The following is a 24,121-nucleotide window of genomic DNA, read 5'->3' as shown; positions in this document are numbered from 1 at the left end:
GGAGGTAATCAACACACTTCCACAGGTGGACTCTAATCAAGGTGTAGAAACATCTCAGCAATGGTCAAAAGAAACGTGAGGCACCTGAGCTCATTTTTTCAAGTGTTGTTGAAAGGGTCTAAATACTTCTGTACACGTGATATTTCATTTTTTTTGGTTTGTAATTGAATTTTAGAATCTGCTCAACAGAACATTGAAAAAATGTAGGGGGTCTGAATACTTTCTGAACACACTGTTTTGGTGCATACGTTTCTGCATCTCTTGCTGCATCTGAGAATTGTCACTGAATTTATAACTTTTGTCCCCAAATATATATTATATATATATAAATATAGATCTAGCAGCCTGTCCACACATATTGTGCACATATTCAACTTCGTCTAAAATCGTGCCGTAAAATCTTCTGTGTTTTATAATCATTATGGTGGAAGAGGATATAAAAAGGTGGACATGGAGGTGAAGGTGGACATGGAGGTGAAGGTGGACATGGACATGGAGATAAATGTGTAGGTGGATGTGGACATGGATGTAGAGGTGGACATGGAGGTAATTGTCGAGGTGGACGTGAAGGTTAATGTGGAGGTGGATGGGGATGTAGAGGTGGACATGAAGGATGATGTGGCGTTGAACATGGGGGTAAATGTAGAGGTGGACATGAAGCTGAATGTGGAGGTGGACATGTACATTGAGGTGGATGCAGAGGTGGACGTGGATGTAGAGGTGGACATGGATGTAGAGGTGGACATGAAGGTTGATCTGGCTGTGAACATGGGGGTAAATGTGGAGGTGGACATGTACATTGAGGTGGAGGTGAAGGTCATACTTGGTCAGTTGGCCTTTGCTCTTGCTGGCGTCCACACCGTTACAGGTGACTGCAGCCAGTTTCTTGCTGCGGTAGTTCTCGTAGTGCACGTTATTCGTCACGTCCTTCAGGTCCTGCATGTGGGTTCTGTGAAAGAAAAAAAAATGTTTGGGCTTTTAGTACATTCTAGCAATTTGTGTGCATTTCATACTTAATAGCTGTCAGCTTTATAGACCACTGCTGCTCACACATCAGTTCATTATGGTCATTAGTGTGTAATAGTTCATACAGATCAGTTTCTACACAGTCCTTTATATAAATCACTTGAAAAACCACCCCCATGTGGGCAGCAATGGCTCAATGGTTAAGACTCTGGGTTACTAGAAGGTCAGATGGTCAGGGGTTTAGGCCAAGCTGCCTAAAGCTGTGCAGGGCCCTTGAGCAAGGCCCTCAGCTCTGTGTGCTCAGGGCACCAGATACTGGTTGACCTTTAATGAAAGACCCGTGTCTGGTTTCCTGAAGCATCGTAATTTCTGTCCCGGTATAGAAGGTGTAGGTGTGTGTGTGTGTGTGTGTGTGTGTGTGTGTGTGTGTGTGTGTGTGTGTGTGTGTGTGTCTCACCTGATGAGCATGTTTCGCAGGACAGTAAAGTCACAGTGCTCCCCATTCTCCACTAAAACAGCAACAGAAACACACGTCTGAGTTAGCATAGGGTCACAGCTTTATACTGCTTACACTATAAAAAGACGGCGTTTGACCTCGATACTCGTCTAGGCGGCTTCGAAACTGAGCACAACGATGGATCAGTGGATTTAACTGCCCTAAAAGCAGCTTTGAATCGAAAAATACTACAAAATGATTCATTATTGATTGTATAGTTTATTTCATATTGATTAATTGTATGGGATTGGAAATAAACATACACACATTTTTTCAGGTTTTCATGACATAAAGGGACAAGGTGGAGAAGATGTCTACCAGATGGAGCTGGACGAATGATATGATGGGACGCAAACAAAATGAAAGATTATTAAGGACAGTGTTTAATAGACACACACACACACACACACACACACACACACACACACACACACACACACACACACACACACACACATCACGTCCGACACAAAGCAGACATGGTGGATTAGCTTTCACACAAAACAACCCATGAAATAAACAGAGACAGAAGAGACGCATCCTGTAGAAAAGTTTAACAGGCAAACAAACCCCACCAACCGAGAAGCATTAAACCCAGATGTTTACATATTAAACACAGAAGCAGCTGCACACAGAAAGACGAGGTCACGTGGTCACGCCGGTGAACATGCGGACCCCGGCGGCTCGTTAGCATCTTTAACGGAAAAACAAACCGCTCACTGACGAAAGAGCCGAACTGTGATTTTTTTGGTTATTAGTTCTGGAAAAGACCGGAGACTGTTTTTCTTCATGAAGTTCTGGGATTTCAAGCCATGAATCATGGTTCCAGAGTTTTTTTTCTAAATAAAAAAATAAACAAAATATGCCAGCGACTGTGTCTTTCCGTGAAAAAATTGTTGCGTTGAATTTTCCATAAAGGAGCGACGAGATGAGATCATCAAAAATATGTTGTGATGAATTCATACTGGAAAGAAAAAATAAATAAATCACAGGAGGAAAAGGCCTTGAATTTTTGTTTTTTTTCCTAGAACGAATAAAGTGATCTGTTTATTAGATTCTCTCTTTACTCTTCGGATTAGCAAGTTTCACTTCCTGTAGTTTGTTTGAGCTGATGTTTAATATCCAGGTCTCAAAATCGCTCTGAAAGCACTTCTGAGACTTAAAAAAAATATCTGGTGTTCCATGCAGGTCAATTTTTTGTTACAGGAAGCAAAAAAAAAGTTCAAATAAGATTCCGGTCTTGTGCTTTCTCACAGGTTGATCATGAGCCCGATCTAAACAGGAAGTCAAAACTTTTGGAATGATGCCATTGTGGACCTCTGTTTTATTAGAACAATAAAAAAAGAGGGGGGGGGAGCCTCAATGTTCTCCAACAGTATAAATAACAATAACTGATGTGTTGATCCGACAACAATATGACAAAAGATTATTTATTTACATTTCCGCACGGAGGGCGAACAAAGCGGCGTATACGCGATACGATACGTTGGGGCGCTACCAGGTTGTACGCATCAAAGCCCAATGATAGCTCTCGCCTCACTTCTTTTTTTTGGCTCCACCCTCCACTCATGAGCCGAGACTCGTCCACATACATATATTCAGTGAGTCTGGATTATAAATGCGATATCTAAATGGACTGTTAATATTGTGAAAGACAAAGTACCAAACTACCATGAAGACGTACTTTATATTAGTTTGTCTCAGAAACTGGTTGAATGAGAAATAAGTAATGAGGTCAGTTTAACTGTGTTTCTGTTCAATTATGGCCACTGTAGTATAAGGGGAAGGATTATGTTATTAACAGTAATAAATCATGATCATTGTAGTGATAAGGCTTGTGCTCAGTAATAAATAATGATGAAAGCTGCTTTTTTGTATAATTGGTCCAAAGTTCATCAAACGCAAAATGTTTTAAATTAATATTTTGAGGGTATTTTCTCTATTTACATGCCAGTATTAATGTGTGATCAAATGCGATTAATTAGATTTAATTACCCCGGTACAATCGTAATTAATAAGATTAAAAATGCTCTACAGCCCTATATAAATATATATATAATAAATATATAACATGATGATTACAGGGAAATGGAAACCCCATTATGGATACGAGTTGAAATGCTAAATTGCTAAATCTTATCAAACATGCTCCAAAGTGGAACAAACGTTGTCTTACCCATGAAGACGAACCGACGCTGGTGTCAATCATCCACTACAACCACCTACCTGTGTCCGAGCCTCCGGAGGGGGCGGAGTTATCGGAGCTCAAAGTCTGTCCTGCGCCACATACCTGCGACCCTGATTGGCTACTAAGTCTAAGAATGACGGTGGGAGGTGGAGTTACATGGTGTGGTGATGACAAGCAGAGGAACAAAAAAAACTGGCTGATGGAACAGGGATTGGGGTGGAGGGTTTAAAGAGCCATGGGGCGGGGGGGGGTTATGGGAATGGGATTTTACTATGAGGGGGTCACATAACACAAATACAATTGAAACCATCTGTTCGGTTCTGTCGTTGTGTCCTGTTTTTGATCATTCGATCAGGAAATGAATGATGATGAGAGAAACTACTAAACTTAACAGAAAACTATAACAATTACGGAGGTAACTCTTTTATTAATATTGTGAAGAACCATCTGGTTGAGGAATGTCATATTTTTTGTGGTCATGCCATAAATAAAGTTTCTTCATTTCTCTTCATCTCTTAACTCTGAACGTTCTTTCCATTCAGCTTGGTGTCTTTTGTTTGCAAATGCTGGAATGAATTAGTGGTGCTGCGACTCCCGGGTTGCGAGGGACTCGACAAAGGCTTGTTCAACATCTGATCTTTTAAATCCGATCCGTTTCCAAAACACAGAGGAAACAGAGAAAACTTTCTTTGGCATGAGGTCACCTGACGCGGAGAACATGATGTAAGACGCCATTTCTACATTAGATTCCTTCATAGAATGCTCTCGCATGTGAGCGGGTGATCAGGTGCGCCATCATGTGTTGAAAACTGTGATAACTCTTTTTAAGACAAAAAAAAAAAAAGACGTAAATTCGAATGTTTTGAAAAGATTTCCCAGCCCTGGCATATGTAGGAGAAATAATCAGAGCATCTTTACACTCTCATGGCTTATCGTGAGCTATTTTCGGTATATCCAGGTTAGGGGTCGCAGTAGATGTCAGGAATGCTGGGTATGAGGTGGGAGTATACCCTGGAAGGAATGCCAGTAGATCTTTGGGCAGCATGGGCAACCAGGAAGCAATGTAGAGCAGCCAATCATCTAAGAAACCCAGAGGAACTCCACATGGACACAAGGAGAACCTGGAGGAACCAGGAACAACTGGACCTTTCTTTTAGCCGACCTAATTAATGTTCTACGTTTTTCTGCATATTGTGACCCCACATGGATCCTTACTCGAATCCTTCTGAGACAGAAATAAATGAGGGTTGGGACCACATGATGGGAAGCATGCACTTCTTAAAGGTTTTTTGTTTTGAGTACATGGGAAATCATTAGGAACCTATAAACATAGTTAGAGAGCGATGTTGCTCTGCTTCTACCAGCCAGTGTTTATAGGTTTCTCCACGATGCTTGGTAGAGCAGGACTTAAACCGTGAGGACGTTCAGAGCAACATAAACAGGGTGAACGAGACGGCGGGGGTGGGGGTTTGGGGGACGTAGGAAGGGGGTAGGAGCATAAACATGAGAGATGATGTTTACCAAAAATGCCCTCTGTCAGTCATGGAAAAGAACAGACAGAAAGAAAAGAAAAGAAAAAAAAAAGAACGAGAGGTGAACGACAGAGGAAAGGAAGGAAGAAAATAAAAAAAATAAATAAAAGACTCACCGCTTACCACCATATTTAACTATGATTCAAACATAAAATAATTATCTTCGGTAAAGAAAGAAAGTAAACATGAGGGAAAGAAAACCACAACAATCAACATGACACCAAAGTCATTTGTGGTGTGTAATGTAACAGGGGTGACCAGGATTGTTCATTAGATAGAACTAAACTGCAATACCCAGCATGCACTTGTCCCTGCCTGCTCTCGGGACTCGTTGTAGAAGAAAAGGTCATATTTTGAGACGTGTGCTTGTATAAGTGCATACACTAGTGCACCATGTGTTAGCACTACTCCAGCACCCCCGTCTAGATTATAAAATGGTACAGTCCTCATAACGTTCATATGGGTCATGGTTGAGTGGAACGTACCTTCTGCCACACCCCAGGGGTACTGACGCCCTCTGACCTTCCTGCCGTTCACTTCAACCACCACGTTGCTGCCCACTACAGCCAGAGGCATCCGCTCCTACACACACACACACACACACACACACACACACACACACACACACACACACACGTGTAAAACATCAGCTCATTATCATTAGTTCTAAAAGTATTAATTGCTTGTGAATATAAATATATAAATATAAATATTAAATTATATAAATTTGACATGTTCCCGCATGATCATCTCTCTACCTTTATCTTGCGAATGAGTTTGCTGTCCTCGTCCTCCTCCGTGTCGGGAAACTCGTATATCTTAATTTTGTGCTCTTGAATCTCCTTCATAATCTGGAAAAGAGGAAAAACAGTGGAAATGTTTCTCTCAAAACAGAGAGACAGTCAGTGAAGAACACACAGTACATGTACACACACACACACACACACACACACACACACACACACACACACACACACACACCTGTTTCTTGAATTGCTGGCACTCCTCCGGTGTGAGAGTGTCAGCCTTGGCGATGAGAGGGATGACGTTGACTTTGTCGTGTAGACGCTTCATGAACTCGATATCCAGAGGTTTTAACCTAAAAAAAAAACAGTTTTAAACAGTAATTAAACATTTTTTATTACTAATTTAATTTGAATATATTCTCTGTATATATAGAGAGATTTAATATATTAATAAACTTTTCTTATTTAAGAACACACACACACACAGTTTTTTTAGGCTTTCCTCCATACACACTCACGTCCCAGTTGAAGAGTTAAACGCTTGGCTCACGTCACTGTTAGTTTTTTTCTTGCTACAGACAAAGACCCCGTTCTTCATGGACTGTGTGTGTACATGTGTGTGTGTGTGTGTGTGTGTGTGTGTGTGTGTGTGTGTGTGTGTGTGTGATTGTGTATGTGTGAGGCAGAGGGCAACAGAGGGGCAGTTTATTCATTTCGGGAATGTCAAGCATCACAGAGTTTATAGGACATGGAAGCAAGTGTGGAGCACGGGGTCACGGAGAAACTCGGCTTTTGTGGGAAAATTGTTCATCTGTTCAGCCAGTGCTTGAAATAATACTTCTGTAGGGGGGGAAAGTGGAACGTGCTAAATAGATTCACGATGTTATTGGAGCTAAAAAAAGTTACAGCTATTCTAATGACAGCGAGAGAGAGAGAGAGAGAGAGGGATGGAGAGCGAGAGAGTGTGTGAGAGAGTGTGTGAGAGAGAGAGAGAGAGAGAGAGAGAGAATGACTTTCCCTATCCTTCACACCTGTATGACTTTTTTCATTTCCGTTTGTTTGCCACTTTTATCTTATTTATATACGCGGTTGTGTACAGTGTAGACACAAACAGATCAAGAGAGAAGAAGAGGGCGCTCGAGGAAATCCACAGAGCATGCTCAGTGAGGAGACCATTGGATAATCTCATTGCTGAAAGCAGACATCTCTGTCTCACACACACATCTCATATCACTTCCTCTCCCCCTATGCATCACCGAATCTATTTTACTTCACTTCCACTCGACTCAAACAGAAAAAAAAAATGGTTCCAGTTCGATGCGCCGCTGCTTCCTCTGTTACTAAGAAAGATCCAAGGGTGAGGTTGCAGTACCCACCCGTGTCCAGAGGGGGCGATGAAGTACAGGCAGCAGTGCACCCTGTTGTCTGGCATTTGTCTCCGGTTGACGCGTGATTCGGCATTCAGAAAGTCCTCGCACTTACTGTCGATGTAGTTGATCACCGGCTGCCAACTGATTGAAAGAGAGAGAGGAAGGAAAAGAAAAGGAAAATGAATGAACGAGTGCAGAACAAAGACACTTATTGGGACACAAAGGCCCAGTTACATTTCCCCATGTGACCCGATGTCAGAAATAAACATCCCAAATGCCCCATGTCCTGTGAAATACGAGGAAACTCACCAGTTACTGTTGTCCACGGCATCACCGAACCCTGGCGTGTCCACTATGGTGAGTGTGAGCTGCACTCCCCCCTCCTTAATCAGCACTTTGGACTGTTCCACCTGAGGAACCAATCAGAACAATTTAATATATTGCTATGAATTATATTTGGATCCACAGAACGAGGCGTGGCCTCTGTACACTTGTTAGTTGCAGTAAAGGGGTGTGGCCTCATCTTAATGAGATTACATGGGCGTGGCCTCTCAGTCACTTGGCAGAAGGTTTAGTCTCATCTCCTGTTGTGTTAGACGCAGTGTGTGAAGAAGGAAAACTAAAAACACACGATGCAGAAACACTGCACAGTAGCATCATGGGAACACACTTTGGTGTGAAAAGTGTGAAGACCGTTGGTCACTACAGCTGATTTTCAAAAAGCGCTTCAGGCGTCTGCTGACTTCTGATACCACAGACTTTTTGCGGGTGTTAATGTGTGTGGGTGTGGATGTGGGTGTGTGTGTGTGTACACTGCTGGTAACCTGCAGCAATGAGGTGAGATGGTTATCTCTCATTCCTCGTGACTAAACCGCGGCTACATCATTTCCTGTCGTTCTTTTTTAGCTGCTCTGTTTGACATGCCTCGGTCTCACAGGCCTGTTTATTTATGTCTGACCTGCTTGAGAAAAAAAAAAAAAAACATGAGTCTCACTCTCTGAATCTCTCGTTCCGTCTGCTTCCCTTTTTCCTCACACTCTCACACAACCACACACACACAAACATGGTCATCTGATCTACGAATAGCTGGATGACAGCAGACTGCCGAGAGAAAGAGCGACCGATTGAGAGAAAGAGAGAAAACGAGTGTGTCCTCTCCTCCCACACTCATCTACGGTCATAAGTCGCGTCTGAAAAAGCAAAAGATACCACAAAAATGTTCGGCCTCCCTCCTGCTGCCGTTCCCATGGCCGCAATGTGGCAAACACACCAAATTGTTTGGGAGTAAAAATATACTTGCTGGTGTCTGCGTGCTGGATAAACACACACACACACACACACACACACACACACACACACACACACACACACACACACAAGTGTTTTTGTTGCATACTTTGCAAATGTCTTTCTAGCGCACAAACACTCTCACTTATCACTTGTACGCAGATCTGTCTGTGTGTGTGTCACAGCATTCACACAGTGAGTGTGTGTGTGGTGTACGTGTGTGTGTGTGTGTTCCATTGGGTCTGCATTAGCCTTTCTGGTCAGGCGATAACTTTTTCCTAACACTGACTAATCCCAGTAAAAACTGGCTCAAGCGATCAGGTTCAGCCTCAGGCCTTCACGCTCACGCTGCAATTTTCCTCCGATTGACTCATCGATGGCACTTTGCAGACATTTACGTTTAAGGCACCGGAGACGCCCTCATCCACATCGACTTACAATGATCTCATTTATACAACTGAGCCACTGATTGGCTGAGGGACTCGCTCAACCCATAGCATGGTGGCGTTGGGCTTTGAACTCACCACCTACCACTTCCCCAATTTAGCGCTTGCAAGAGCGGAAACACAAGACCAGTAAGAAGAAGTTTCCCATGCTTCATGAGAAATGTTTCGTATGAAAGTGCAACATATATGTTCATGTTCTTTGGGGTGGGAGGGGCATATTGTCTTTCTTCACTGTCAGTAGCCAATCACGAGTGTCTGTGAGATCATGTATGTAAACTTTTTGCTCTTTAAGCGTTAACTAACATTTTGCACAGAGGGTGGGTGTGTCCGTGAGCTGGTAGGCAACGCCCCCCCCAAAGGTTTCGAGACACGCCAACAGATGGCAGCACAGTCACAGGGAGCACCGACCTCATGCCAAAAGTAATCGTCCTGCGTACATCTGGAGTTCCCACGTGCTGTTCTGACCGAATGTGACCGAGCTCTCCTCACGCGTGAGTTTCTCAATACGAAACAATACGTTCTCACTTCTGCACCCACCCTACACGCCAGGTTTTTGCAGACTTCACGCTCTTTGACTCGCTTCAAAAACAACACTTCCAGGACACATTTCAGAAGTGTCAGGAACGCTGGGAGCGCAGGATTTAGAAGGTGGTGGTGTGTAAATGTTAAGTAAATGAAGTAATTTTCAATAAACATTGCTAATCTCGAAACGTTGTTGACGCAACCTGTATGTATTTAAATCCCTTCAATTCGAAGGAAACGATGCAAAAGCAAAAGCGTGAAGAATTTGAATGCATCAAGAAAACGTCGAAAGTCAGAAACTCAGCAGGAAACGATGCTGAATCACTCTGTGCCTGAACTGGGACTGTGATGCGCTCTGGGAAAACTGGGAATGTAGAGAATGCTGATAAAACGGTTGCCTCTGGCTGTTAGTGCTTTTTTCATGGGAACATTCCTAAGATCCCCCCTGTGAACCCCGCTGGCCTCTGCTGGAATGTTAACTCCTTCACCCCCCCACCAAAAGAACCAAAAAAAAAAAAAACCAACAACAACAACAAGAGCAGCAGCAGCGCTCGACTCTAATCAACTTGGATCTCCTCCTCCATCTGGACCCCTATGCTGAACCCCAGCACTGTTTATCATCTCCTAATACGGGTAAAACGCCAGGCCACGTCTCAGAGCCGGGCTTCAGAGCGTTTGCTTTGGCCTGCATCATCACAGTCTTCAATGCAGAACCAGCAGGAGCTCTGTGTGCGATTACTCGGGTCTGCTCAGACACTCTGATGAGACTCAGAGGAGGTCAGAGGTCAGGGCAGGTAAATAGATCAGCCCCATGAAAGGTCATGGGTGAACGGGTGTGGCATACCTGCACTGTCTTTTTGATCCTCTGGGACGGACCAGGGTAGTCTTTGGAGTAGAGGTCAGTCAGAAAGAGGGAGTTGATGAGAGTCGATTTGCCCAATCCGGATTCGCCTAGGAGAGAAAAACAGCCAATCAGATGCAAGAACCACTGAACAGGGGCGGAGAGAGAAAACAAGCAGCAGGGTTATATAAAAACAGCACATGGGCGCTAAACACACACACACACACACACACACACTACTTGTTTTCTTTGAGATTTTATCTGTTTCAATGGGCAGCAATAGAGGAAAAGATCAACTGACAAAAGAGAGAGAGAGAGAGAGAGAGAGAGAGAGAGTAAGAGAGTGAGAAAGAGAGAAAGAGAGAGAGAGAGAGAGAGAGAGAGAGAGAGAGAGAGAGAGTGAGAAAGAGAGAGATTCAGGTAAAAAGTTGTAATTGGAAGTTGAACACTTGAGGAAAAGGCGGAGACACTGAGTGCGTCAGAGAAAGAAAAACAAAAAGCTTTTATTCAAAGGGAGGAGAAGAACATGTTTCATTCCCTCGAAATAAAAGCACCTTCTCTTCTCCTTCTCTCCTTTTCCCTCTCTCTCTCTCTCTCTCTCTCTCTCCTTATTCTTTCTCTCTTTCTGGTGTGTTGCTTTAACTGGGAGAAGTCTGAATGATGGATGAATGCAAATGCACACACTCTCTCTCTCTCTCTCTCACACACACACACACACACACACACACACACACACTTCAGCCAGAGGGCATGTACTTCATGTGTATCTCTGTAGTGTGAGGGTGTAATGTGTGTGTGTGTGTGTGTGTGTTCAGTGTGAAAGGTGGTGTAAGTTTACTCATCAGACACTGGGAGGGTTTCACTGTCTGCATCGTCTAAACAAAGGAGGGCAGTGTGTGTGTGTGGTGTGTGTGGTGTGTGTGTGTGTGTGTGTGTGTGTGTTAGAGAAAATGTGTTTACAGTTCTATTCTAGAGAGATAAAAAAGGCACGGCGCATCTTTCTCTACTCACTCATGCGCACGCACACACACACACACACACACACACACACACACACACACACACACACACAGATAACATCTACACCACTTCAGTGATATCAGCTCACCCTGATGATGCTCTCATACATAACAAAAGCTGTTTAGACTCTTTCAGACTTCCATGTTTATAATCTAGAACAGTGAGTAGTAACGTTTTAAACGCCTGGTGAACAATGACAGCAAGAAACCCCTGCAGGAACCCGACCTCAAAACACACACACAGATAACTCACGCAAACACCAGGACTTGAGCTGCAGTGGATGACGGTGGTCATGAAAGTCTGTAGGCAGCAATAAGAAACCCATAAACTACCTGAAAACTCCAGAACAACAACGTTAGAAATGAGCTAGCGAGCAGTCTTTTAGCAGATCTGACCTCCCACCATAGCATAGTGGTTCTACCATAAATTGTCTTCCTAGGCTAGTTAGAAAATATCTAACCACGTTTGTAATGCTAGCCAGATTATATGGACAAAAGTACTGTGACACTTGAACTAGAAGATCCAAAACCTGTACCTGGCTTTACTTTACACCCTGGTAGCTAAACAAATCTCTACAAAATCTAGTAGAACATCTTCCCAGAAGAATGGAGGTGATTATAACAGTAAATGGAGACTGAGGGCATGTCTACACTAATAGGTTTTTATGTGAAAACTTTAATTTTTCTCCTAGTTTTAACCTTTAATTAAAACATACTGTGTGGACGAGCAACTTTTGGGAGATGATTGAAAACCAAAGTGTGAATGTGGAACGTTTCTAGATGAAAACGTCGTTTTTTTTAATTGATCCAGATTCGTGTAGATGTAGCCTAAGGGTGGAATCTGAAGTTCAAAAGAAGCCAATAGCAATCTAATGCTCAGGTGTCCACAACCTCCTCACGCCCTGACTGTAAGTCGACTCTATCAGTGGGATCAGGTTTTGCTCTTAGTATCACATCTTTTCTCAACATCTGGACCAAAGATCCTACTGTTCTCTATGGACTCTGTGGAATGAAGGATGTGCTGACAATGTATTAACATTATTATTACACAACTGATCCCATGACTAGAACCTTCAGCTCATCACCTTCTCTTCTCAGTAATGGCCATAAATATTTCAGTATGTTTACTCAAACCTCCCCCTTCAACCACAGAAGGTGAAGGGCAAACCAGTTAGCATGGTGATGACAAATTCTGGTATAATGATCTCAACATATATCTGTGTCAGAGCTCAAAGTGAAACATCTACAACCTTAAGATTGTTCAGTTTAAATTCTATGGATGGATGATGGTGATGAGTGATGAGGAAAAACTCAACGAGATGATACGAGGACGAAACCTCGAGAGGAACCGACTTCTATAGGGAACCCATCCTTATCTGGATGAACACAAATGGGTTTCTCTACATATCTATCCATTTTCCATAACCAATTTTCCATCCTTCATGGAGCATGATGACCATCTCGTTCTTCCTCTGATCTGCTACTCACTGGGCTATTAAACACACAAGCGCTGTCCGCCGTCTTCCACATACCCAAGTTCACAGACGCACCGGATTGGCTAGTGTCTCTGTGATTGACAACCTATGCCCCCCCTACCTGCCCGAGAGGGTTCTTCTGAACGCCTGGCCATGAATCTCTTGATTTTTGATGATTTTTATTGTTTGAAGACATCTAAATCGCTGCACGCTCGACATGGAGGTGTTCCTCAGACAATCTTGCTGATAATACTCAGTTCCTCAGATCCTCAATGTTAGATTTGAATCTAAACAAATACAAACTCATACACAACAAAGTAAACACTACAGATGACCTTAAAGCAGGTCGTCTGGAGAAACTAAAGAGCGACAGCTGGAAAAACATTTGGCTGTAAAAAAAAAAAAAAAAGAAGAAATGCAGGCCTAGCAAAACCACACACACACACACACACACACACACACACACACACACACACACACACACACACACACACAGATGGAGAGATGACAGGAGCTTTCAGACAGAGAGGGCTAGATGACAGAAGTAAGACAGGATTAAGGCTTACAGCTGGAGAGCCAGAGCCCCTGCAGAAGAGAGACAAATGGACACGTTTTCGAGAAATTCCATTCATTCCTGCCTTTTATCTTGTCTTCCTTTTCTTCCGGAGCATCCGAGCTAATGACCACTGTTTACCCCGGGGGCAGTGGAGGAGATCTGCACCGTTCTGCTGCCCTCGACCCTTCCCACATACCCCTCCTTCTCACATACAGACTTTCAGTTAGCTTGGAGTCTCTGCAACTACATTTATATTTTATATAAATACAATTTAAATACGTTTTACACATGATAGATGGGGTAGATATGGGGTAGGTATAGTGTAGATTGGGTAGGTATAGTGTAGATCGGGTAGATATGGGGTAGGTATAGTGTAGATTGGGTAGATATAGGGTAGGTATAGTGTAGATGGGGTAGATATGGGGTAGGTATAGTGTAGATTGGGTAGGTATAGTGTAGATGGGGTAGATATGGGGTAGGTATAGTGTAGATGGGGTAGATATGGGGTAGGTATAGTGTAGATATGGGGTAGGTATAGTGTAGATTGGGTAGGTATAGTGTAGATGGGGTAGATATGGGGTAGGTATAGTGTAGATGGGGTAGATATGGGGTAGGTATAGTGTAGATGGGGTAGATATGGGGTAGGGATAGTGTAGATTGGGTAGGTATAGTGTAGATGGGGTAGATATGGGGTAGGTATAGTGTAGATGGGGTAGATATGGGGTAGGTATAGTGTAGATGGGGTAGATATGGGGTAGGTATAGTGTAGATGGGGTAGATATGGGGTAGGTATAGTGTAGATGGGGTAGATATGGGGTAGGTATAGTGTAGATGGGGTAGATATTGGGTAGGTATAGTGTAGATTGGGTAGATATGGGGTAGGTATAGTGTAGATATGGGGTAGATATAGTGTAGATATCATGTGAATACAGTGTACACTGTAGAAACAGGGTTGCAGGGTAGTAGAGGTGTAGATACGGTGTACATACGCTGTAGATACAGGTGTAGATGGGGGTAGATATTGTTAGATGTGTAGATATTAGTAAAGGCTGTAGGCTGTTTCTTAAATTGGCTGATGTAAAAATGGAAAACTGAGTTGTTTTGGAATTTTCCATATATGTTGAACATATTTGTGTGTGTGTGTGTGTGTGTGTGTGTGTGTGTGTGTGTGTGTGTGTGTGTGTGTGTGTGTGAGACAGGGACAGAGAGAAAGAGAGGGAGAGACTCCTGGATTAGATCCCAAAGTCAAAGGTCAATTACTGATAACTGACACTACACACACACACACACACACACACACACACACACACACACACACACACATAGAGGCAGTGTGTCTATTCAGTTCTTTCTCGGGTGCTCTAATACATTTGACCATATAGTGTATTTACTCAAAAGCCTTCTTTGGTGAGATGTGTGTGAGATGTGTGTGTGTGTGTGTGTGTGTGTGTGTGTGTGTGTGTGTGTATAAAACTGACTGAATGAAACAAAGAGTGAAACATTTCAGCAGGTTTGGATGTGAAGAATGTCTACAGCGTGAAGGATCCTTCACACCTACAGCCTTGAAACGTGGAGGACAGGAGACGTATAGAGTGTAACTGTCAGCAGTGTGTGTGTGTGTGTCTGTGTGTGTGTGTGGACAGAGACAAATTTGTCTATCTGAGTGCTGCAGCTGTGATTTGGCTCGTCCCTCTAAAATCATTCCATAACTCAGTCCTAAACACACACACACACACACACACACACACACACACACACACACGCGCGTTTGGTTGATGTTAGTCCCTCGTATGAGCGTCGGTTACTGTAAACATCTCTCGAGCATACATCTCTCCACATTCCTCCCCCTGACTCTCTCCAGCTGGACTGATACAAGACCAAGCAGCGGAAATGCTTGTGGTGGGAAAAAAAAAAGAAAAGAAAAGAAAGTAAGGGGGGAAATGGAGAGAAGAAAAAGAAGGACAGGAAACTTTTTTTTCTCCTCTCTCCAGCTTTGGAGAGAAAAACGCAAAGCAGAGCCAAAACTCTGCTCAGTAAAGTGACAGCGGGATCTTGAGAAAAAAGTGGGCAGAGCTGATGTCCTCACGAACACGTCTCTGGTTCAGTCATGTCTTCTCGAGCTGCTCCGGGATCAGCACTGCATCTCTGCTCTCTGAGGAGAGTACTGTTCTAAAGACTGGTCTAAGTTCAGCTTAATCAGATCTCTAATTTCATTCAGCAACAGCTTCTGACTGATCTGGAATCAGTCCAATACATTACTCATCTACTTTATACATCTCTGACTGATCTGGGACCAGTTTATATTGCAGATGCTCTCACTTCTGAGATCAGTCCTACAAAAAAGTTCTCACATCTGTTACATGCTCTACATTTCCTCTCACTGTTTTCAGATCAGTCTTACTAAGACGGCTCTTCTTTCTAGAAGACGCTGCACTGTGACTGATCTGGGGTCAGTTTCTGAATTCTCTGTTGGATCTATTTATTATCTATTCAAAGATCACATGTTGTTCCAGGATCAGTCTTATAAACACTTCCCTTTTTTTTCTCAGGTACATTGGTTCTTCAGGCTGCTCTGGGATCAGTTCTACAACACTTGCATTTAATTCGTTCATGTCGGGTTCTGCTGGTCTGGAATCAGTCTTAACACCATCCAGTCTCTGTTTTGTGATCAGCACTGTCACGTTTGATACTCCGACTCTGGATCAATTCTAAAAAAAGATCGAACTGCATTCAGTCCTTCAAGACTGTTCTGGGATCAGTTTTAAAAGGAGAAAAAGAACGTCATCAGGGATTCATACTCTTCTCAATCCAGCCGTATAAACATTCTGGTGTTTCTGTGAAGGTCTCTGGTCTAGGATCAGTCGTAGATCAGGGTTCCTTCTCTCTGCTCCACGTGCTCCGTTTGACTCGTGCTGTTCTGAGATCAGTTCGACTGAACAATGAAAGACACTGAGGTTCTCCAGCTGTCTTTCATTACACCCTGCACACAGCCGCTACACAGCGATGTCTCACTCCTTTACTGTGTGTGTGTGTGTGTGTGTGTGTATACGAGAGAGAGAGAGAGAGAGAGAGAGAGAGAGAGAGAGAGTGTGTGTGTGTGTGTGTTTGTCTCTTTGTCGCACACTGTGTGTGTAAAAATAAAATATACGTGTGTGTGTGTTTGTGTCTGTGGGTGGATGATAGATAGATAGATAGATAGATAGATAGATAGATAGATAGATAGATAGATAGATAGATAGACAGACAGACAGACAGACAGACAGACAGATTGCTGGTCTCTTGCTCGCTCCTTGTCCTACTGTCTCTCTTGTTTCTATGGTGAAGTCTGATGCATATTTCCAGTGATACATTAGTCACAGCTCACACTGTACATGCTAAACAAGGACACTGCAGTCCTGTGTGTGTGTGTGTGTGTGTGTGTGTGTGTGTGTGTGTGTGTGTGTGTAATAAAATTCTGTCCGTTCCCATTTGAACGATAGATGCTTTCTGATCTCTAATTTTGAGCAAACATCTGAAAATCAGTTCCATTGAAGGAGACATGGCCTAAATGCCATGTCACATTGAAGGGGCATGGTCTCCTTTAAGGGGGCGTGGCTAACATTCCTGGTGGTTCTTTGAAACAACACACATGCAAGTGAAAATTGTGTCACTCAAGCATGAACACCTGTGTTGACGCTTACTACTCACACACACACACAGACAAACAAGTAAAGAATATTTCATTTAAGTATGACCACCTGTGCACTCGCACTCACACACACACACACACACACACACACACACACGTGACTTACCTACAACCATGAGCGTAAATTCGAAGCCCCTTTTGACAGATTTGCGATAAACTTGGTTGGGCAGGTTGGCGAATCCCACATATCCCTCCAGATTCCTCTGCTGGAAAACACCAATCAGCTCATCAAAAACACACACACAACAATACACACACATGTGCAGAGTTCCCTCAACGAGCGCAGTGTGATTATTATGGGATCTTGAACTGATTATCAGTATCACCATCGTCTCTGCGGTGCACCAGACAGACGGCAGCCTGAGATCGTGTTTCTGATAAAGTCTGCATGATGTCAGCTATCTGCTGAGGAGCCTCATTTAAACACACTCTCAGAAGACTGAAAAATTGTGGGGTTGAAAAATGAGAAATAGTTTGGGGTTAACAACCTGAGAATCAAAATTCAGCCAACAGAACCGATAATGAATCAGGAATAAATTCTCTGTGTCCCAATACTTTTGTTCATAAAATGTACATCATACAGAAGTAATCAATTGAATCGCATGAAAGAGTTGGAAAGAACGCTGGCTGAGATTCTAACTGAAATATGTGAGCACTGTTCATTAGAGGTCAACCGATTTGATCGATTTTACCAATAATGATAGCTGGGTTGGATCGTACTTGCCGATAACTGATTAATCAACTGATAGTTAAAAAAAAATAAAAATCAAACACACACTTCATGTAAAATAGCACTAAACATTATTATAAAAAAAAAAGATTGACAATCATGAAAATGTGCTAAATGAAGTAAATATGAATGGTAATTATACGAATAAATATTATTATATAAATAAAAGATTATTAATTATAATTAATATAGATAGTATAGCGCTCTCCGTGCAGCGCGTCATCTCACATGTAAAAACAAACAGCAGGTGGTTTGCCTCTAGAGGCCGCTCTCGTCATAACAGTGAAAATTCTTCTCCAGCAGTGGACGCAACCCGGAAAAACTATCGGTATGGATTTTTGTTTCAAATTTATCAACCTCTAGCGTTTGTCCTTAAATACAAATGTGTAGTTCTCTGATATAAAGTAGAAAATGTAATAATCTGAGCATTTTCCAGGCTTCTGTACAGCAGTGTGTGTCCTAATGTGTGTCCAAAATTTCAAACACACATTAAACTAGAACTGGGCAATAAAACACTATGATTCATGACAGTAGTATAATAAACCTCTAGCAGAATTGCGAGAGTTTTTATAACCCCTGGCTGCAGACACCCAGCAGCTGACTGGACGCTTCCTGATTAAAACGTTTATTCGCTGGTCTCAGGACGTTAGAATGATCGCATTAATACGTATCTTCAATGTGGTTTTTATGGTTAGACGCTGGAATGCGTTTTTTACGATCAAAATGGTTTTATTGGCTGCCAAAAGTTAGAATTCATCCAAACCCGCAACATGATCTCACACACACACACACACACACACACACACACACACACACACACACACACACACAAACACTAATAACTGTAAGGCTACTGGTTAAAAAGTCATGTATATTTGTGCATTATCAGAATTGTGAATCTCTTGATCCAGGACATCAGGCCTTTTCGGCTCCTCTCGCACAAACGCTGAGTGAAAGAATGTTGAGAAACATCAGCACTTTATCGTCACTCAATAACTTACGCCGAACCGCATTACTAATCAAAACAATTATAGGAAACCCAGAAGACGTGAGATTTGGAACGACTTGGAGTGTCATATGTCATATGCTATATATGGATCTTCTCCAAACTTTTAGCACAAAGTTGAAGGCTCAAAGTTGGAGAATAAAATTTCTCTTTACTTGAACTAGGAGACCAAAACCTGTTTCAGTATGACCATGCACAAAGCCAGCTTCATCTAGATGATCTTTCCATGGGTTGAAAGATTTGGAAGATCTCCAGCTATAAAGCTCCAATCCAATTGAACACTATGAACGTGAACGCTGACTGCACCTCAGGAACCTTCTCACCTTCATCACTAACTGACTTTACTAACACCCTTATGGCTGAATGAATCACAACAAATCTCTACAAACTCTAGTGGAACACCTTCTCAGAAGAGTGGAGATTCTTATAACAGCACATGAGGATCAGGTGTCCACAAACATTTGTCTATTTACTGTAACTTTAGTGAAGTTCTGAGTAATGAGGGACAATCTGGGACATTGGAGTTAGAAAGAGGCAAACAAAAAAAAGTAAGAGAAGAGAGAGAGAAAGGAGGGATGCAGGCAACTAAAAAGCATTTGGGACAAACCCGGCCTATGTTTACGGGTGTTTGGGAGGAGGAAAAGAGAACGAGGAATGATTCTGAAGTGGCGAGAAAGAGAAATAGAAAGAAGGAATTGGAACGAGATATACGTAATAGGGCTGAGAAAAAAGGAAGAGAGAAAGGTTGAGAAAATAAGACGGACAAATAAACAGATGGACGGATAGACAGATAAAGACAGAAAAATGAAAGAGAGTGCAAGAAGCGATAAGGGCAAGAAGAAGAAAAGGACAAAAGTGATATTGAAGCAGTAGAAAGACAAACAAAGAGAGCAAAACAGACAATAAAGGAAGAGAGAGAGAGAGAGAGAAATGAGGGGAAGACAAAACAAAAGATGGTGGGAGCGAATATTAAGGGTGGGAAAGTCGCCGAATCTCAGTATTTACGTTCCGGATCAGATCCATAACAGAGTCTAAAGCATCATGCAGGAAGTCGATTTCATTCCAGATCTCTGCCAGAGCATCGTCCAGCTTCCTGCTCTCTCTCTCATTCTGCTCGCTCCATCCTTCTTCCTCCTTCTCGTCTTCTACTATCATTTCTAAAACTCCTCCTGAGAGGGTAACATTATGATGGACCACTTTGCTTTTCACTGAGCAGAGTTTAAAAAAAGGGAAAGTGCATAGTATAGGAACTAATCATTCACACCAGAAGAGAGAGAGAGAGAGAGAGAGAGAGAGAGAGAGAGAGAGAGAGAGAGAGAGAGAGAGAGAGAGAGAGGAAAAGAGATGGAGGAAAAGAGGGCACATCGGATTGAACTATTCGAGCTCTGATTAGATGTGACAGCAGTTCGCTCCAATGGGCACTCGGTTATAGACCGGTGATTGAACGTGGAAAAGAGACTGAGCGCCTGCTAATCCGTGTCGGGCTTTTACTTCCTGTTGTCTTATTGATAAACCCGGGGGGTGGAGCTATGCAAATGAGCCAGTCAAATGCTGCCAAATCAATCATTCTGACTGATACCAAATACACACCAAGCAGCATATAACAAGGGCATAGGCCATCTCGTGTATAAGTGTGTGTGTGTGTGTGTGTGTGTGTGTTCCAGTGTGCTGGTTTAAAGGGACTGACCCCCTAAGAGCCCTTTTAGGGTGGACAGTCCAGAAAATGCCCAGACACACACACACACACACACACACACATTGCCATAGGCCCAGTTTTAGACCAGTTCTGCAAACGAATTTGGGCAAAACAGGAAAACAACTTACAAGCCTGCACAACCAATCAGCTGCGAGTTCAGGGACTCAGGGGCGGAGTCACCACGTCCCACTAAACCTATTTACATAACTATTATTTGGAAGAATCATGTGGAATTATAGCTGTTAGTTAAAAATATAACAATAAAGAATTTCATCCTGTTTTTCAGGTTCATTATTAATAATTAGCCACAGTGCAGATGATCACAAAACATCTGGTTAGTGTGTGTTGCATTATGAAAGATATGAAAGACGTTCGGACTTTGTAGAGCTGTGGATTCGTTTTCTTCAACAGCAGCTCAGACCATATTTCAAACTTTTCATTTATTTTATATTAATATTACATTTCTTCCAGTGACACATGATGGTCTCCTGATCAGCCTCAGATGTGAAACAGCTTTGGATAAAGTGTCAGTTTTTAGGCTTCTATCCATCTCTCTCTCCCTCTCTCCTCTCTCTCTCTCTCTCTCTCTCTCTCTCTCTCTCTCTCCTCTCTCTCTCTCTTCATTAATATGCATCTCTGCTCCTCTTGGCTAATCAGGAAGTGTCCTACTTATTAAATCTCTCATGAATTCACAAAATTGTGAAACTCTCTTGAAGCCTGACGTTTTATCCCTGAAACGCTCTGTATGGGCAAAAGTTTGTGGCCACCTGACCATAAGATTACTACGTGCTTCCTTTTGAACATCCCATTCCACATCTAGTTCCTGTATGCTGTTATAATAACCTCCACCCTTCTGAGAAGATGCGTGGAGATTCATTCAGCCACAAGGGTGTTGGTAAAGTCATGTGATGTAGATGAGGTGCGGAGGTCTGGGGTGCCACCAATCAGGGTCGAGCGCGTTTTAAACTCGTATTGATTGGGCGCTTGGTATATCTAATGATCACCAACATCAGTTCAACATCAAACAGAACATTTAGAGAGGAATAAAAGATGAAACTCCAGACTCGAACAACACACGTGACCTCATTTACACCATTGTTTTGTAGAAGGTTTTGTGCTCGTGATCATTGTAATAAAAACCACTCAGTGTTTGAGTCAGTGATGTATCTACACTAACTCAACTACATGGATTGTGTACTTCGTCCATCACTGTTCATGGAGATAACAATGGTGTCTATGTGCTTCTGTAGCTGAACTGCATACTTCTGCATTCGATTCAACTTGTAAGTTGGAATTTGCATGTTGGAATTTTTTTTAGAATAACACGGGAATCTCCATGTTTGTCATCAGAAAGCTGACGTTTTCCTCGAAAGCTGAATTGTATAATCAGGGTGACATCTAAGCTAAAGTGGATAGTTCTCATAGTTGAGAAGACCACCCCAAATTGGCGAGTAAATGTGGTGGTTAAGTCTAAGAAACACGGGAAGCAACACCGCGGCTGACTTTAGAGCATCTTAATCAACGTTTATGATTTCGCCAGAAGGTGTCACTAATGTCACTAAGGTTTCCATTAAAACTTAAACAATAGTTAGCATTCCAGTTCTGACACCAGATCCAGAGACGGATCGATAGTGCTCGATTTTCTCCGCTCCCTCTAGCAATGCTAATTCTGCCCACGTTTGCGTAACACCAAACTTTTTCTTAACCTTGTCACGTCGTTGGCCACGCCCACACCTAACCACCAATGATAGGACCAGATAACAGATCAGACCGCAGCTCATCTGCAAATGTGACCTCGTTGTTCGGGTTTTACCAACAATCTTTTGACATTCGGGTTCATTCTCAGCAAACGGATCCACAAATATATTTCTGCCAACTGATAAATATTAACAAGTATCTGGAATTCGCTTATGAATATTAATCAGCAGTGGGCGGAGTGTGCAGATCAACAGAGAGGTGGGAGAAATAATATAAGGGTAGGATTTATTAGAAACAAGGTGGTGATGTTTTAGAGGCACATGGACGAGAAATAAACGGCGGACGTGATGATCAACGCGTTTGTAGTCAAACTGATTCTCGTGGATTAGATTTCTGATTAATTAAATACTCATTATATAATCATCTGATTATTAAAACATTAGTTATTAAAAAGTAACTGATTAAGCATAAAATGAGTTGAACATAAAAATGAAGAAAGACCTCACTGTCATTGCAGTTGCATGCACATAGATAGATAGATGGATAGATAGATAGATAGATAGATAGATAGATAGATAGATAGATAGATAGATAAGATTCAAACGCATAAGTTGAGAATTAAAATAAAGATTTACAGAAATGTCATTGTTTCAACTGCAGTCTTTGTTGTTGTGTAACATGAGGAACAATCAGGAGCATCTGCAGGACACTGAGATGATGGAGATGGAGATGTTGGAGATGATATTACACACCGATCCAATGCAACATCCGCATCACAAACTCAATGAACTGATTGTAAAAAAAAGGAAACGTTTATGTAAGAAGCTCGTGAGATGCGGAGGTGTGAAACTCACCGCAACGCTGGAAACACCAGAGTCTGTTCTTTCAATCATTGTAGTACCGTGACACCACCCAGTCTCCGTCCGGACCAATTACTGCAGAACCTAATCAGATCCAACACAAACCAGACCGCGTGCTCTCCAGATCAAACCTCCCTCTGATACATCAGATCAGATCAGATCGGATCGGATCAGAGTCCGGGAGCTGAGTGAACGCAGGATGCGAGCAGCGAACAGCAATCAGCGGAAAAAAGGCGATTGTCGCTTTACGTTTCTGCTTTCCTACCCGTATTCGGATAGGCCACGCCCTTCTCTATATTGATTGGTTAACTGAGCGGTATCCCCGCCTCCTACACTAAAGGATGGTGACGTCATCGCCGTTTGCGGAAGTCCGAAACTTTGATGAATGGACTCGAGTTTAGGGAGGAATAAAAATAAAGTAATGTAATTTAAATAAAACAAACAAACAAACAAATGAATAAATTAATGTTCAGTAAAACAACATAATGAAATAGTTAATTTTTAAATAAACATTTTATATTATTTGGGCTTTCTCTATATTTGTTTGCTTGTTTGTTTGTTTGTTCTTTCTTTCTTTCTTATTTGTTTGCATTTATTCATGAATGTATTTATGAATAATTCGGAATAACTTTAAACAAGTAAATAAGTAAAGAATTAATCAAATAAATGATTGTGTAAATTAGCATACACAAATACAACACATAAATAAACGCATAAATAATAAGTGCATGAATAAATAAACAAATACAAAAGAAAGAAAGAAAGAAAGACTGAGGCCAAAGTAAAACATAATTTATTAAATTAATTAAATAATTAAACTAATTAGACAATTCCTTCTTTTAATTGTGCCTTTTTTATTGCCCAATGTATTTATTTATTAATTTATGTATTGTATTTATCTACTAAATAATGTATTTATACATTTGTTTATTGATGCTTTTTTGTGTTAATTTATTGGTCATTTCTCATCTATTTGGTCCACCATTAACGATCTAGTAA

General features: G+C 42.0%; 1 protein-coding gene across 1 annotated transcript in view; it reads right to left on the bottom strand.

Annotated features, from left to right (window-relative positions):
* sept15 (septin 15) overlaps positions 1-23,374 on the bottom strand; it is a 25,544-nt gene extending 2,170 nt beyond the window's left edge. The window contains 10 exon segments of the mRNA XM_046849420.1: positions 824-949; positions 1,424-1,475; positions 5,668-5,764; positions 5,941-6,033; positions 6,164-6,281; positions 7,305-7,439; positions 7,608-7,708; positions 10,398-10,504; positions 17,239-17,338; positions 23,117-23,374. Of these exon segments, the coding sequence (XP_046705376.1) occupies positions 824-949; positions 1,424-1,475; positions 5,668-5,764; positions 5,941-6,033; positions 6,164-6,281; positions 7,305-7,439; positions 7,608-7,708; positions 10,398-10,504; positions 17,239-17,338; positions 23,117-23,155 (968 nt within the window). The 5' untranslated portion in view covers positions 23,156-23,374.
* Between the last annotated feature and the right edge of the window lie 747 nt (positions 23,375-24,121).

This window comes from Silurus meridionalis, chromosome 5, assembly GCF_014805685.1.
Source record: "Silurus meridionalis isolate SWU-2019-XX chromosome 5, ASM1480568v1, whole genome shotgun sequence".
Classification (NCBI taxonomy): Eukaryota; Metazoa; Chordata; class Actinopteri; order Siluriformes; family Siluridae; genus Silurus; species Silurus meridionalis.
This window is presented reverse-complemented; position numbering and strand designations above follow the sequence as displayed.